The sequence below is a fragment of the Staurois parvus genome, unplaced genomic scaffold (genome assembly GCF_062004578.1).
Source record: "Staurois parvus isolate SC_StPar_1 unplaced genomic scaffold, SC_StPar_1.0 ptg000078l, whole genome shotgun sequence".
Taxonomy (NCBI): Eukaryota; Metazoa; Chordata; class Amphibia; order Anura; family Ranidae; genus Staurois; species Staurois parvus.
Genome location: NW_028317874.1, coordinates 8,569,061 through 8,585,402, shown reverse-complemented (window position 1 = coordinate 8,585,402; position 16,342 = coordinate 8,569,061). Strand labels below are relative to the sequence as shown.

Here is a 16,342-nt window from a genome sequence, read left to right as displayed (position 1 = left end):
GTGGGCCACAGGGCAAGCCCACTGTGTATGGAAATGAGTGCTAGGGTTGGAGCAGCCCCTAAAGCAAGCAGAAGGGTAGGAGGGGAGATATTTAGCCATTCGAGCGGGAACCATGTACCACCTCATAAGAACTTTGTGATTAGTTTCTAGGGCCACTATATTTTGGGAAGCCGGTTTTGTGGATAACCAGATATCATCCAGTGGTTTCCATTTTAAGACCGAGGTCTTACTGTTTCTTTCAGGTTTCATTTCAAATGAAATGCATTTGTAAAATCGTTAATCAAGTAGGATGTAACCAAGTAACAGTGATTTCTCATTTGTTTTCAAGCCTTTAATTGGAATGAAAGGTGAACTTTCAGTCTTAATTGAATTTCCTGGATTTTGTCATCTTGTATGTGTAACACTGATCCTCACGGCAGAGCTCTTTCATAGGTGGTTTTAACATAATTTGATGTTCTAATTATAGCCTTCGGAGTTTTGAAAGAGGTAATTTAATTTATGTATATTCTACAAGGCTGATCAAAATGTTCGCAGTACCTCATGTTGTAATATCTGTCATAAATAAATTGTCAGCTGAATTTTGTTTCACTTTGATGAGTTGTACTAGTCTGTAATGTTTGAGGATACAAACAAGAGACAAATTAAAAATACTTCCATAGGATAATTTAATCCCACATATTGTAATAAAAGGAAAGCAATGGGATGGTTTCTGAAAACGGTAAAGAAATTATCGTGTAAGAAAGCATAATACACAAAGTCATGTAAAGCCTAACTCCATGTTTTAGTGAACTTTATGCAGTTTTTTTGCACAGCCGCTATTGGCATTGTATAAACTGTATGTAGCCTCCGCATACAGTTTACAGTATACAGCACTGACAGCCACTGCATGTGCTAGGAAATAGTTTGTTTGGACCAGCTTGACCCACTTTTCAAATATGTTGTTATTTAACTTTCCATGATAACCAAGAGTTATGGCAATAGTTTAATTTGAGATTGAAAGCAGATATTTCATTAATGTCCCTCCCCAGGCAAATAAAAAATTATCCCTTGCAGTGGAGCTGTGTCTGCACTCCAAAGGTTACTTGCTCATTTATGTCTAGGGGAACAATAAAAGGAAATATCCTTACCCGATCCTCTGCTCCTTCTTGCAACTAGACCGATCCCCGTCCTAACATCATCAAGACCAGAGCAGGTTCCATACTGTAGCTCTGCTTTTGACGTGAGGAATAGTCCACCACTGGAGCATGGGGGAGCACCATCTGCCACGGAAGTGGTGGATCAGGTAAGTAAAACTGTTTATCCTTTCCTCTAGACAAAACAAGTTATTAACCCTTGTAGTATGGGCACAGTCTGCAAGGGATATTTTTTTTTCTGCCCAGAGCTGGGCTTTAAGTAGGTTATCAGAAGCCAAGATTGTTTAAGCAATTGGTGGTCAGCTTGGCCTTCCTGCTTAGGTGCCTGAGACCAGTTTTTGTTTTGTTATAGTTTCCTCTTTCATCTCCTCCCATACTTCTGGCATCTCATTAATAGAGTTCAATGCTTCAAAGATGTACAGTAACTATAATGTTCAGAGCACTAGGGCAAGAAACCAAGAAGGGCCCACTTGACCCCCTCCTTCAAAATAGCATCTGCCAATGAAAGGGTAAATCATGTCCAGTCACCAGGGATCTTCTAGCAATAAAACTTTCATTGCTAGAAGATCCCTGATGACTGAACATCATTAACCTTTTCATTGCTGGCAGATGAGATCCCAGTTGGAAATACATGATTAACCCTTTCAGATTTGTGTTGGAAGTGTATGATTATCCAGTTCAATGCTAGCAGATCCCTAGTGGAAATGCATGATATTTTCACCAGGCATCTGCTAGAAATTAAACAGTTAATCGTGGTTTATCATCTCTTGCGGGGTGCCCAGGGTCCCAGGTGGTGTATTGCCACCTCTGTGGCAGCTAGAATCCGTTTAATTTGGGGGAGAGGAGGGGTAAGAGAATAAGTGATTTGAGGTGCTTTTGCTGCAGATACAAGATGACATGCTAGAAGGGGGTGGGGAGGTCGGATTGCAAATCAAACTGCCACTTCTAGCAGAAGTGCTCTCTGCTCTAAAAGCGTCCCTCCAACACTTATCCTCTTACTTCCACCCTCCCTCCTAAACTCTCCTCCAAGTATACATCTCTTAACTTGACTCCCTCACCCCCCTACTCGGTCATTGTGTCCCCCTTCCCTGTAGTCTCCATACATATTGTATTACTACAGGTCTCAGATTGTGTGGCACATGCCAGCTGCAACATAGAGAAAGTATTGCAGTGTGTTGGAGCCCAGGCAAGCTGTGAGGGAGGTGTCACTACAGCGCCCATGCCAGGCAAGTCAGTGGAGCCCAGTGCCGCAATTGACACTGGAACTTAAATCAAATCCCAGGAGGGACCCAGCAAAACAGTGACATGCCCTTCCTGGTGCCTGGTCCCCCACCATGGTGGTGAAACCACAGGGCTTGGTCACAAGTGCAACCTTTGTGACCCTGGTAGTTCTGCCACTGTAGCACTTATTACCAAAAGCATATTATTATTATTATTATTATTATTACAACAACTTACTTTGTTATAATGCATATGACCAGATTTTTAGAAAGTCTACATAAACATTAGTCTAGGAAAGAAGATATTCAGGAAGGACAACCCCTTTTATATTATCTTAATATATCTCATTCCAATACACTGTAATTCAGCAGGGGAAAAAACAAGGTACGGGTTTCATTCAGTACATTCTTTCTTATATAAGCCTGCAAAGACAATGCAATAGTGAGTTAATACTTCATTAGAGATTGCAGTTTTTTGTCATGCTAAAATTACAGAGTGTCACCTAATTTAGACCTGCCTGCCCAGACTAGCCTTACAGATAATATAGTTCCAATTCATTATAAAAAGCAAGGTAAGGCACCCAAACCCTCCATCTCCAGGCTGTAAAGAACATAGTGGTAATTGAAGAAAGAGGTATAGCTATGCTAAGTGAAGAGAGGGATGGTACCAAAATCAAGTGACATATAATATATCTCATTTATGCCCATGTATCTCAAATGAATGTAAGAATATCTAAAAAGTGAGCAGCATGAAAATTCAAAGATACTATTTGAAAGTCACTCAAGTTCTCAAATGTACCAAGTAGACCACACTATATGAAATTTGTTTGAGTGACCTCGGCTCAAAAACAATTCTTTTAGAGGTGTTTATTGGAGTTTATGAAATATTTCTTGCAAGTGAGTGTTGGAGCAATGTTTGTATTTTTTTTCCATTGAGTACAATGGCTGTCCTGGCATAAAATAGAAGTAATCCAAATAAGTCCTGCCACTATTTGTTGTGACATATGGCTTTACTGGTGGCCAGCGTTTTTGAAAAAGAAATATTTGCTATTGTTTTGTCCCAAAACAACCAGTCACAAATAATGCTTCATTGTCCTGAACTGATAAACATCTGATTGGCTACTGTAAGGCTAGGTTCACACTATAGCAGATGGTTACGGGTGCAGGAATCACACCCGCAACTCCCTGCAGCACAACTGCGCTTCTCTTTAAAAACGCTGGTGTGACGTTCATTCTTAATGGCACCCCCATGCATCTAAAAACGTAGTGCGTTTTTGGGTGTGGGAACCGCGTGAAAATTTCTTGTCCTCTACTTTTACAAAATGCTGCAGGAAACTTTTTCCTGCATGAAACATAGGCACAGCAGCCCATTCAAATGAATGGGTTGTCGTGCCCATGAAAACGAGGCCCACAAAGCCGCAATAGTGTGAACCTAGCTATAACCAATTGTACTGTCTTAGCTAAACATGATTGTTTTATACATATAGTACATGAACCTAAAATGTATTTACTGGTGATGCCTATGCCCTTTACACACTTATTTAATGTATATGCAGTAAATTGGAAAAAAAATCAGATTTTTATATGTTATTTGGACATTTTAAAGTTAAATTCTACATATAGCAAGGGAATTTGTGTTATATCAATGGTATCTCAGTAAAGTTTGCACAGTTGTTTTAATAACATGTGTTTCCCAGGCCTAAATATGGAAACTAGAGGTTTGTAGATTCTGCATTGCTGTAATTACTCTCCTTGTGTACTGATAAGATAACCTCCAAAATAATCAATGTCTTCATTTCACAGTGGACCATAGATCAGCAATAATCTTCTAAAAATGATTTACTATAAAAGCACAATACAGCAATATTTTTCAAGAGCTGTATAAGTGTAAGCAAATAAAAATTAAGTTTTCTCCACTTAGCTTTAATATCAAACAAGATGACATTTAATTTCATTGCCACAGCAGAAATGTTACTATCATTATATTTTCACAATAATATCAAGTCATTTAATAGAGTCCGTTAAGAGAGGGATAAAAAGGTTGTATCAAAGCACCATTAGGAGATAATAATATGAGATGATTTTTAGACTCAGTCAAATTGGTCACTAAAATTTTATGTGTCAATTACATTGTGCCTAGTGAGCCCAGAGGTTTGATAAGGTGCTATCATTTTAAAAAGAGAACTAGTCAGAAACGGTTTATAATAATTTGAAGGGCCCAACTGCAGGAATGTGATGGATGGCCAGCCGGGTCACAATCATACAGATACAAGACATCAGAGTCAGACATTACCTTCCTCTGCAGGCGCAGCTCTGCTTCCGCTTATGAATGGGAAGAGAAGGGCTGGAACTCCACAGTGATCATCAGTCACCAGACGGCTTTCAGTAGTGTGATAGGAACACTGGAAGGAGAAGCATCTCAGCTGCTACACTGCCCCGGACACCCGCCATCTTTCTCTGTCCTTTATTCCTGCCCTCAGCTGAAGGATCATTCATGATGTTGCAGTGTCCCACACAGAGAGAGTGCCGGCCTGTGCTGCGCCCAGGTGCCGCTAGGTGGCAGTGCCCTCCGGCCAGCAGTCTAGATTGCCTAGTGGAAGCACCAGCCCTTCCTGGCACCACCATTTGAATAGATTTAGAGATGATGGTATCTGGTTATCTCTTCATATAGCCTTTGTCAAAACTTGGCTGTTAGTTATACTTAATAGTACAGCTCCCTCTGTACTTCTCCCCCCTGCACCACTAGTGCTGGTGTCGTATTCTTGTCACTATTTATGCTTGGCAACACGCAGCCTATGGTGTGGCCATGCATTTTATGAATGGGAAAATCATACTTGCAGGACTAGCGTTGGTAAGGGGGAAGTACAATTGGAAATGTATTGTCCGGTAAAACTAAGATCCATATTTTTAAGCTGTATGAATAAAAGAGGCACCTCATTATTACACAGCAGAGATAAACAGCTACTAACCACTCTCAAGCTGTTTAAATGATGGTGCCTTGAACTTAACTTTAGCAGAGGTCATTCAGATTGTTAAAAATCATCCCTGACTAGTATTAGTCAATCATAGTATTCAGATTTAGATTCAGAATACTTTAATTTGTAGTAATTAGTATTATGTCACTTTTTTGTTGTAGCTCAGAGTTGGGTATTTTGAAGGCGGACTCCATTAGCTTTCTCTTGTGCAAATTATTATTGTGTTCATGGTGTAAAAATAATATAAATTATATCATGTAAAATCACATTTATTTTTAATTATTCATCTTTTCTACCATTTATTAGGTACAAATGAGGTATGTTAGATCTGAAAACCATAATTAGTTATTGATTTTATTTTTTTTTTATTTACTGCTTGAAAGTTATAAGGAAAATTATTAGTGGCTTAAAAGGGAACATACTAAGTTTTAAAATACATCTGTCAAAAGTTTAAAATAAAAGTTCCCATTTTTATACTGTTAAGTCACATACTAATCCCATGGTTATAAAAATGAACTTATTAAACTCTGGTGCATGTCGCATTCCTGAAACTAGTATGCAGTCCTAAAATCAGAAAATAACTGTATGTCCAGCCAATGCAATTTTTTTGTTTTGTCTTTGTTTTGGATAGAATGGAGGAGAGTTAGAACCCCTACCAGGCATGACTACAAATTTTGATGGGGCCCCCAAGTAACTTCTTTCTGTGGCATTTTGCAGTTACGCAACAATACTGTCACTGATCTTACCAGAAAATAATGCTGAAATCAAGGATAGACAGAAGGAAAACTGTAACTTAAGCTGACCGTGCACATATGGATTTTTTCGGATTGGATGCAGGCACTGTTCTGCTGACAATTTTCTGCCCTGCTCCTTTGACTTTTCAATTCAGAGATGTTGGGTGGGAGGCAGCCAACACAGCCACCCACCTTGCAAATGTAAGCCAGTTCATCAGGAACTTACAAAATTCACTCTGTGTATAGCCAGCTTTAGTCAGTGCACTACTAGTGACCAGCACATTGGATAAAAGTTTTTTAAGTTTATCAGATCTAAATTGTCAGGGATTAAGGCGGGCCATGGATTACTCAGTTTTTTTTTTCATGCAACCAGAAGATTGAAAAAAAAAACTGACCCAATGTCAAATGTGTGGATGGGGGAATCCTCCCCACTGTGATGTATTCTGACAGTGGAGAGACTTCCCTGCCATCAGAATACACAGATTAGCATAGCAGCCTATAGCCTGCAGCGTTAATCGGCTTTTAAAACAGAGCGGTTGTACAGAAGTCGCTAGATTGACTTCCATTCAACCACAGTGGCAATACATGGATCGAAATGTGCCCAGTCTCTGCTAAACCAGCCGAATTTCAATCCATATATGGCCTGATTTAATGTAAAGGGGTGGTCTATTAGTCAGTAAAAAATCAGGTGAAGTAGCAAAAATAACCAGCAAAATATTTCATATGATTACATAATTATTAGAGCGCCTGCATGCATTTTCATTATAGTCTTAACACAAACTTTAAACTCTGACTTTTTTGGCAAAACTACAAATCTCAGCTGTTTTATCAAATTTTAGCTAACGATACACTTTATTAGAATTTCAGAAAGACTGCATTAGATATACAGAGTTAATTTTGGAGTTCCAAGCATAAAGTTAATAAATCCACTCAATCTCCTGCACTTGGAAGTTGTCCCACAAATGACGCTTGGCTAAATCTCCCTCTTGGGTCTGTCAGATATGCCTCGCCTTGTTGCCCTCTCATGACTGGGGATGTGTGAGAACACTATAAACGTAAAAACAAAACAGAGGGCGCACCAGCCTAGTGCATTATTCTTAAGACTAAACTTTATTATTAAAAACATGAAAAGTTGTATACTCATAAGACCACAGATGTACAAAGGCTAGTCACAACACAACAGCAAATTCTAACCAACGATGCATCTTATTACATTGTAGAGTATAGAGAGATCAAACCTCCTGATGTGTTTCAAGGCCTTGCCTCTTCTTTAGAGCTGTATGAATCCATGGTGAGTATCCATACTTATATGGTATAAAACAGGATATGAAACTTGTTCTGTTTTATACCATATAAGTATGCATACTCACTATGCATTCATACAGCTCTGAAGAAGAGGCAAGGACTCAAAACGCATCAGCAAGGTTGATCTCTATATACCCTACACTGTGATGAGATGCATCGTTGGTCAGAATTTGCTGTTGTGTTGTGATAAGTCTTTGTACATCTGTGGTCTTGTGAGTACATGTTTTAATAATAAAGTCCAGTCTTAAGAATAATGCACTAGGCTGTTGCGCCCTCTGTTTTGTGTTTACGTTAATTTTGGAGTGGCTGAAATGTAGTAGAATCTATGAAGCAAATAAATCTGCACTGCTATGACAGCTAAGCAAAAGAAATAGATTGCAGACTTCACTGTTTAACCAATGGAGGTCCACAAGCTCTTAATAAACATTCTGGAATTCAAAGAGTTAAAACAAGTTCATGGCTGCTGTGACCTTATCATTTTGCTCTTGGTTATCAAGTAAAAGTGATGTAGAACCACCCAGTCTCTTTTACAGTACTGTGAAGGTGCTGAAGTAGAGGGCAGTGGAGACATTAGGGCTCACGTAGACCTCTGATGCCTCTTTAAAGAGTACTTGTCACCTGCCAAATGATATCATATAGGGAGCAATAAAGTTACATTAAACAAAAAAATAAAATACAAGTGTTAAAAAAATTCAAATTATGATAAAACAAATAAAAAATTTTTAAAAGCAACCCTGTTGCCCCCCCCCCCCCCCCACACACACACACACACACACACCCATTAATGCAAATGCTTTAGTAGTGCACAGATATCTAAGTAAGCAGAGATGGTGCCAAACATGTTAGGTATTGATGCGAACTGCAAAGTAAGAGCAATAATTCTAGGGCCCTCATGTTCTGCTAACTCTAAAGGCATAGCCTGTAAATGCTTTTAAAACTTTGCTATGGACAATTTTTAGTACCGTAGTGTTTTCTTTTTATTATTGTGCACATTTTTTGGCATGTTTGGTGTCTATATATTTTATGCAACCCAATCTTTTACATATTATGACAAGATTGTGTGTTATATTTGGTTTGTGTGCACTAAAATTCATATTAGTGTATTTCTTCCCGAAATTATAAATTTGATTTAAAAAAATTGTAAATGACACCATTTCTCCTACAGGGCCCCTGCTTTCAGTAAATATATACTTGTATGGGCATTTTAAGTATTTTTCTGGGCACAAATGTAGATTTTAAGATGGCCCACTATAGCTATAGCTTTAATGGTATCCAGACCTTTATTAGGGATTTCCTCTTGCTCCCTATTCCACTTTTTCACCAGACAGTAATTGAGGAAAAATCTACAACAGGGACACAGACAGTGATTAAAAGCTGTTTGACAAAGCATTTTTATATGCATTTATGTTGCCATTAAATATTTACCATCCTTCCTGTCTGATGAAATCATTATCAGCAGTACAGGAGGTAATAGGAAATCTTTTTAACTGAGTCCTGGATAGCAATAACACCTCATAGGGTTTCTAACCCTTCCCCAATATATTCAACCCCTCCCCAAAATTGTTTTGGCTGGACATGTACTTTAAAGCTTTAAAAAGGTAAGTACTAGAGTTAATCACTATGTAATATTTAAAAAAAAAAACTAATTATTGTTATCTTTTCTCTCTTCAGGTACAATTTCAAAATTGTGAATTAAATACCCTTAATAATTCTCAACATGAATGCATCAATAGAAAATGTTGATGTTGACTGTTCCAAATCAGGAAGACACAATTACTTGTTCATCACTGTCCCAATAATTTACAGCATAATATTTGTTGTAGGAATTTTTGGGAATAGTCTTGTGGTCATCGTCATTTATTGCTACATGAAGATGAAGACAGTGGCCAGCATATTTTTATTGAATTTAGCCATTGCGGATTTGTGTTTTGTGATCACGTTACCTTTGTGGGCAGCCTATACAGCCATGCACTATGAATGGCCTTTCGGTAGCTTTTTGTGCAAACTGGCATCAGGAGCAATTACATTAAATTTATACACATCCGTCCTTCTACTTACGTGTCTCAGCATTGACCGATACAGAGCCATTGTGCACCCTATGAAATCTCGCATTCGGCGCACCATGATGTTTGCCAAGATAACCTGTATTGCAATATGGATTCTTGCATGTTTGGCTAGCCTCCCCACTTATATCTTTCGGAGAGTAATCCTTATTAAAGAGGAAAACTTAACAGTTTGTGCTTTTTACTACAAGTCTAATGATACACAAAATGTGTTGATTGGAATGGGCATTACAAAGAATGTTCTTGGATTTTTCATTCCTTTCTTGATCATTTTGACAAGCTACATCTTCATTGGCAAGACACTGAAGTCAACATTCCAAAGGCAAAAAGGTAAAACCAGGAATGATGATATACTTAAAATGATAGTCGCAATCGTTCTGGTGTTTTTCTTCTGTTGGCTTCCACATCAAGTGTTTACTTTTGTGGACATTTTGATCCAGCTGGGGCACATAAAAAGTTGCGTAGTAGAAGACGTTGTAGATTCAGCTATGCCAATTACCATATGCATTGCTTACTTCAACAGTTGTCTGAACCCATTCTTGTATGGTTTTTTTGGCAAGAACTTCCGAAAACACTTCCTGCAACTTCTTAAATACATACCACCACAACTAAGGACACATGCAAGTCTGAACACGAAAACAAGTACTCTTTCTTATCGGCCATCAGACAATAACAGAGCCTCAGTCAAAAATCCTTTGAAGTTGAATGAACATGAAGAAATACATACAGGGGGTACTTAAATTGGTAAAATTCAAAGACTGTAAAACTTTGCATTAGCATACAGTGGCACATGGATGGGGTCATAGCTGATTTAAATTGTACAGTAAAATCCCATTTTTTCTTGAGGAAAAAAATCTTATATGCTAATCTTATACACTGCATTTATGTTGGCAAATTTCACTACTGAATCATACCAATTCATGCTCTATAGCGAGCAAAACGTGTATTCCAATAATTTCCTGCTTTCTGAGCGACAGCTGAGGCAGTCTACCTGATAAAATGACATGAGTGGTCCCAGTGCTATAATGAAGAAAAAACCACTAGGCAGTGAACTGTATCTGGGAGTATTCTGTACACAAATCATGTATAAGAGCACCCCTTTTTTGATAGTTATAAGGACGTGACATTTATAGTAGTAATAAAAATTATAATAATAATCATTATGTCCAGCCAGTTTTGACTAGAATGGGAAAAGTTTAGAATCACTGTCAGGCTTTTACATCTTTCTGTTTTATAGCTGTCTTTTTCTTTTCAGCCCCTTGCCAGTTGTTGTTGGTAGATAAAGACAGGGTAGAGTCCAATTTTTTAGTTGTTGTCAGAACAGGAATTGAAGGAAGATATAGACATCTCTTCTGGTAACAGCTGACAAGGATTGTGTGTCTGAGAGCACACCTACCCAGTGGGAACACAGACAAGAATAGAAATCTGACAGACATTTTAACCCTTGCCTTAACTCTTCCCATAACTAGACATTTTAAAGCCTAAGTGTAGAAAAAAAAAGAAACAAAAAAATCAGCACAAGGGACATTTCATACTATCAATGCACTGTGTCCCTTATGCTGCTGGCTCTATAGACTCCAATTCTCCTCTAGACCTTCCTCCATAATCGTTTGGTGTGGTGCATATGACAGGTCACTCTCAAATAATCCCTACTGCACTAGATGATTACAGTGGCTGGGGTCGGGGATGGAGGTGGGGGTGAAAGATCAGTGGAGGAAGATTTCAACTAAAACAGGAGTCAGCAGCACAAAGGACATATGGCATCAATAGTAAGTCATTTCTCTAGTGCTGATTTTTTTTTCTTTACTGAACTTAGGCTTTAACCATAGTTGCACTTTAAATGAAAAATGTGTAGCAACTGTATATAGATGTTTTATGAAAGTTGAGTTATCTATACATTTTGAAATTCTCTGGATTGATTATTGCTTACATAAGCTAATATATTTGTAAAATCAGAGAGAGTGAAACACTTGTCAATAAAACATACACCATTGATATAATTGTGGTAAGAAATGTGTACAGTATGGTAACTCTCTGCAACCTCTGAGAACTCATCTTCCACTATGCTCATCCCTGCAAAATAAAATCAGAATGTTTGAATTTTTTTGCTGCACCCAATTGCTGTTCTCTGCACTGCTTCATAGTAAAAGCTCAAACACGCACTAGACTTAAGCCGGCCATAAAAGGGTCAAATATTAATTGATTCAGCAGGGACCAGCTGTGATTCGATCTATCTAGTGCTGAATTAGGGAAGCCATAGATAATATGATTTTCTTTACTGCAATCCAAGAAAATCGCTGGAATCCCCCATCAACTCAATCAGTGTGGATGAGGGATTCAAGCGAGTTTCTTGCATGGCAGGAATGAAAATTGCATTATCTATGGCTTGCCTTAGAATCAAGACCTAGCCGCCAAATACTTTCTGTAGGCTTTTCCTAGGCTCCACATTCCAGAAGAATACTGCATGTACAGTTAATTTTGGTAAATCAACCGAATGAATGAGAGAATTGATGAATGGATGAATGATTGAACTAACGAACAAACTTTCATTACTATACCTCATTTTAGCAAAGAATGCTTTCAGAATGTACTTTACTATAGATGCATTTTACCACATAAAGGTTAAAATATACATATATTTTTATTTTCTAATGTATATTCCTGTACATATGTTTTTCAATCACATTCTGGTTTCTAATATGTAAATCATTGTTTTTTATTAAAGGATCTGTCCACCCAAAAGTGATGTTTTGGTTCGAGTATAGTTTGGTATATAGCTACTGTAAATGACCCAGTGGCTTCGTAGGTGTCTTGTATATAAGATCTCCCTATTATAGTGTGGCTCTTTATTTTACTACATTTGTGTTTGGGGTGTTCTTTCATAATTATCCTGGGGCCTCACTGCTCCATTTTGTATTCCCCATAACATCAAATAAATAAAACATCTAACTGGAAGAATGTGTCCTTCTCATAACAGCCATGGCAGAAGGGCTGGTCTGGAAATTTATTATCAGAGATCTTGCTACTCAGAGAGATAAGAGACAGGTAGATTACCAACCAATCAACCGACATTGGCTAACATTACTGAAAACTGAAATATCAGTTTTGAGTAGACAAATCCTAAAACTAATGTGAGAGGACTTCTGCATATTTATAAAAGTAAGTATTGTTTATAAATCATTTTACATATTTATTTAAACAACAGGCAGATTCAGAGTTATCTTAAGTGGTCATATACTGGCTTTTTGGTCCTTCAAGAAAAAATATTAATATCTATAACTGTGTTCCTGAGCTATTTCAGCAGTTACTTTTTTCATACTGTGTTATGATTAAGAACCAGGTTGTCTGAAACACAGTGGCATTCAGGATTGTAATTTTTAAGGCTAATGCATTTTTCATTGAAATAATGGAAACACATGAAAAAATGAAAATGCATCTTACCGGGTGTTAATACACTTTACTTATATGTGTTGCAATGTACTTATCGTTGCACAGTAACACTCTCGAGTAATGACTTCAATAGGAACATAAAAGCGTTACAGCACAAGGTGGGAATTGGGAATTATAAATTGTCATTGACCTTGCATTGATAATTGAGGAAAGTGCCTGTAGGGCTAACTCACAGGTATTGCTATCTTAAAGTGGTAGTAAAGTCTCTCTGTTTATCTTCTACCTACAGATAGGTCTATAATAACGCTTACCTGTAGGTACTGTAAATATATCCTAAGCGTGCACCGTTTAGGAGATATTTATTTCTGTAGAAGCCGGTGATGTCACCGGCGCATGCACCTTGAAGGAACATGACGGGCATGCTCCATGTCACGTGTGGGACTCCAACACGCATGAGCAGGAGTAGCGTCATCATGGCCCGGCCAGTCAGATGGCTGGAGTCTGTAAACCCGGTCAGTGGTGAAAGCGCATTGCTGGGGGGCTTTGTTTTAAGCTATTTCATATTGTGCTAGTTTGTGAAGCATAGTAGCACACTATAGCATTGCCTTGCAGGGGAAAGGTTTTGCTTTTTTTTTTCAAGTTTACTATCACTTAAATTATTGATGTTGATGTACATTATCTGGTACCCAGGTAGGCAGCTTCTACACCCCAGAGAATCTCCATGGCCTCCTTGGCTTGTAGTGTAATGTGACATGCCACTGATGATACTGATGATATTTTCTCTAAGTATAGCCCTGCTTCATAAAGGGGGATGTCCAACACAGGCTTTGCCTCTAGGGATTTCAGCATATTATTACATTCACAATGATTCCATGAATCAAAAATTATATTAAGGATTTTATTAAAATGCAGAATATCTAGCATTTTAGCCAATAAAATAGAACATGTAAATAATCAGAAATCCAAAGAGCTCATTGTGTAGTAAATAAAACATTTCCAATTTATTAAATAAAATGATAAAATTCACTCACAAACGAGCTGGAAGAAGGAGCATGTAGTCCTTAGCATGAGCAGCCATGGGTAGGTCCACATCAAGGCACAGGAGTAATGGAAGAATCCCAGCCAGGCTGGATGGAGGTCATACTGCAGCTAGCTGGGAAAATACTTACCCTATTGCTGGGGAAAGAGAGACCAGCCACTATCTGTGCAGACACACCTCTTGAATGATGTCATAGATTGGAAATGCCGATATGGAGAGACACTCCTTCTTCCACATTGTTTTTGAGTGCATTTCATTATTTTATTTATTAAATTTAAATATTTTATTTACTGCACAATGAGCTCTTTGAGCTGGATTTCTTTCTGTTTATTTGAATGACTCCCCCTCCAGCTATCAGGCAGCATCGGAAATCTGTACCCTTCACGAGATGCCTGTTACATAGGTTTACCCATGACCATTTATCAATATTGGGCCAGTCTATTCAGTTGATATCCACATTATTGTTTGTACCTTGCTCTGTATTTGTACACTATATAGACCATACCATTTGTGATATTTACTAATAGTCCAACATTTGGATTGACCATCTTGTGATTTTGTTTCTTTTTTTGGTACCAATAGAAAATGTAAAACTTACAGAAATTTTAAACAAAACCTTTACTATTAGGATATTAGGCTATAAAAATACAATTCAATTTCAGTTCAGCTTCTTCTCTCTGTGAAGGTAATTGATAGTCTATATTGTACTCAGTCATAATATTTTAGGCATATTCAGTAATGTAGTGCAAAGGGCCCTGGTGTTAAGAACTTATACAAAATGCAGTAATCAGTAGTTGCCAATCTTCAAAGATAGTTTAAACTTGAAGTCCGGGCTAAACCTATCCTATACTAACTAGCCTGTAGAGGAAAGATGTCTATACGAACCTATTCAAGGCCACTTTGGTCACATGATTGGCTCCCAGCGCCAGCTTCAGGGAGGGGAGGGATAGCCAACAACTGATGCCCTATAGTAAGTCTATGGGTGACGTCGCTGCTAAGGCATTGCAGCCAATGTTTCTGCTCTCTCCTGTCCCCTGAAGCCAGCACTGGGAGCTGATCACATGACCAGACCGGAGTGCCCTTAGAATAGCAATATACAGACATCTTTCCTCTACAGGACTTCTATGGGGGGCACCCAAGTAGGCTCGCTCCCAAGCAGCTGCTCTGTGCATCCATTCACACACAGGAGCTGCTTGACCCCGCCCACAATCTCTTCTCATTGGCTCACTGGCTGTAAATAACAGTGGCTCCTTCTGCTGTCTCAGCCAATGAGGAGGGAGAGGCCTGGAACAGTCAAGGTTCTTTTTCCCATGGGTGGATCGAGATGTGGCTCAGGTAGGTATTGGGGGGGGGCTGCTGCACACAGAAGGTTTTTTACCTTCATGCATAGAATGAATGAAGGTACCTTGAGCCTTTAAAACAACTTTAATATTAGAAAGGTTTAGACTTCCACTTTATTGGTAAAAGAATATGGTTATTTTGAGTTGCATCACTTTGCATATTACCATTGCTTCCTACACTGCTCTACTGAATAATCTTGAACTCCAGCGCGCTGCTCACAATTATGTTTGTCTTTCAAGAAATGTAGCTGAGAAACAGTGTGAAGTATGTGAATCTGTGCAGTATGGTTAGGATATTCTTTTGTTAAATGTTGTGTTTATGTATAATATTTTGTAATAATGCACTGTATATGTCATCTATTTGTGTCCAGTATAAATATAATGCTCAAATATTGTGCTTGAAGTGAATGTACTTAAGTATTAAATCAAATTATAAATGTTTTCTAGTTCTTAATAAAGTGACATTTGTTGTTTAAAAATTTCTTCTGCTATTTATAGTCATTTTTTCAGGAATATATAGAGGCTACTCTTCTGGAACTTTTGCTGGTTACATGGCTGTGATGTTGTTCCAATAGCTTCTAACTCAAAATACATATGCAGATAAGTAGCCATAACTTCACCCTGACTTCACTTGATGCATACATTCAAGTTAGTTAATTAAATATTATAATTTGAGAGTTGGGATTAAGTTATTAGCATTTCAGAAGATATTTCTCTATTGATAGGTTCCTTTAATTTGTTATTTGTAGCATAGATAAGCAGAAACCAGCCTTTGATAGTTTGATTTATCCAAACTGATGAATGGAAAACTATGGCTCAGGATACATGGTCACAGTTCAAAGTATAAGCTGGCAGTATAAAACTGGCTTAATACAATTCCGGGATGTTAGAAAACATTCCAGCTGATAAAAGATCTTTTATCTTCTGTTTTAACCTACAAGCTAACATGACTGTTTCGGACATTTGGAGATGGAGCTTATCCCTTCTATCTGGAAAGTAGAGAAGTATGTTGACTAATCATACCAACATTTTGTTTTTGGCCCCATGAAGGTCTATTGAGAGAATCTGCTGAGGCCTACAGTTCACCATAAAACACACTTATCATGTAAACATATAGCAACATGATGGAAGTGGAAGTGTCTA

The 16,342-nt window shown here is 38.0% G+C and overlaps 1 protein-coding gene across 1 annotated transcript in view; it reads left to right on the top strand.

Moving 5' to 3' along the window:
* Positions 1 to 15,681, top strand: part of AGTR1 (angiotensin II receptor type 1) — an 81,964-nt gene extending 66,283 nt beyond the window's left edge. Inside the window, exon 2 of the mRNA XM_089669533.1 lies at positions 9,039 to 15,681. Within this exon, the coding sequence (XP_089525659.1) occupies positions 9,085 to 10,170 (1,086 nt within the window). The 5' untranslated portion in view covers positions 9,039 to 9,084 and the 3' untranslated portion in view covers positions 10,171 to 15,681. The remainder of the gene's footprint in view (positions 1 to 9,038) is intronic.
* Positions 15,682 to 16,342: the final 661 nt, after the last annotated feature.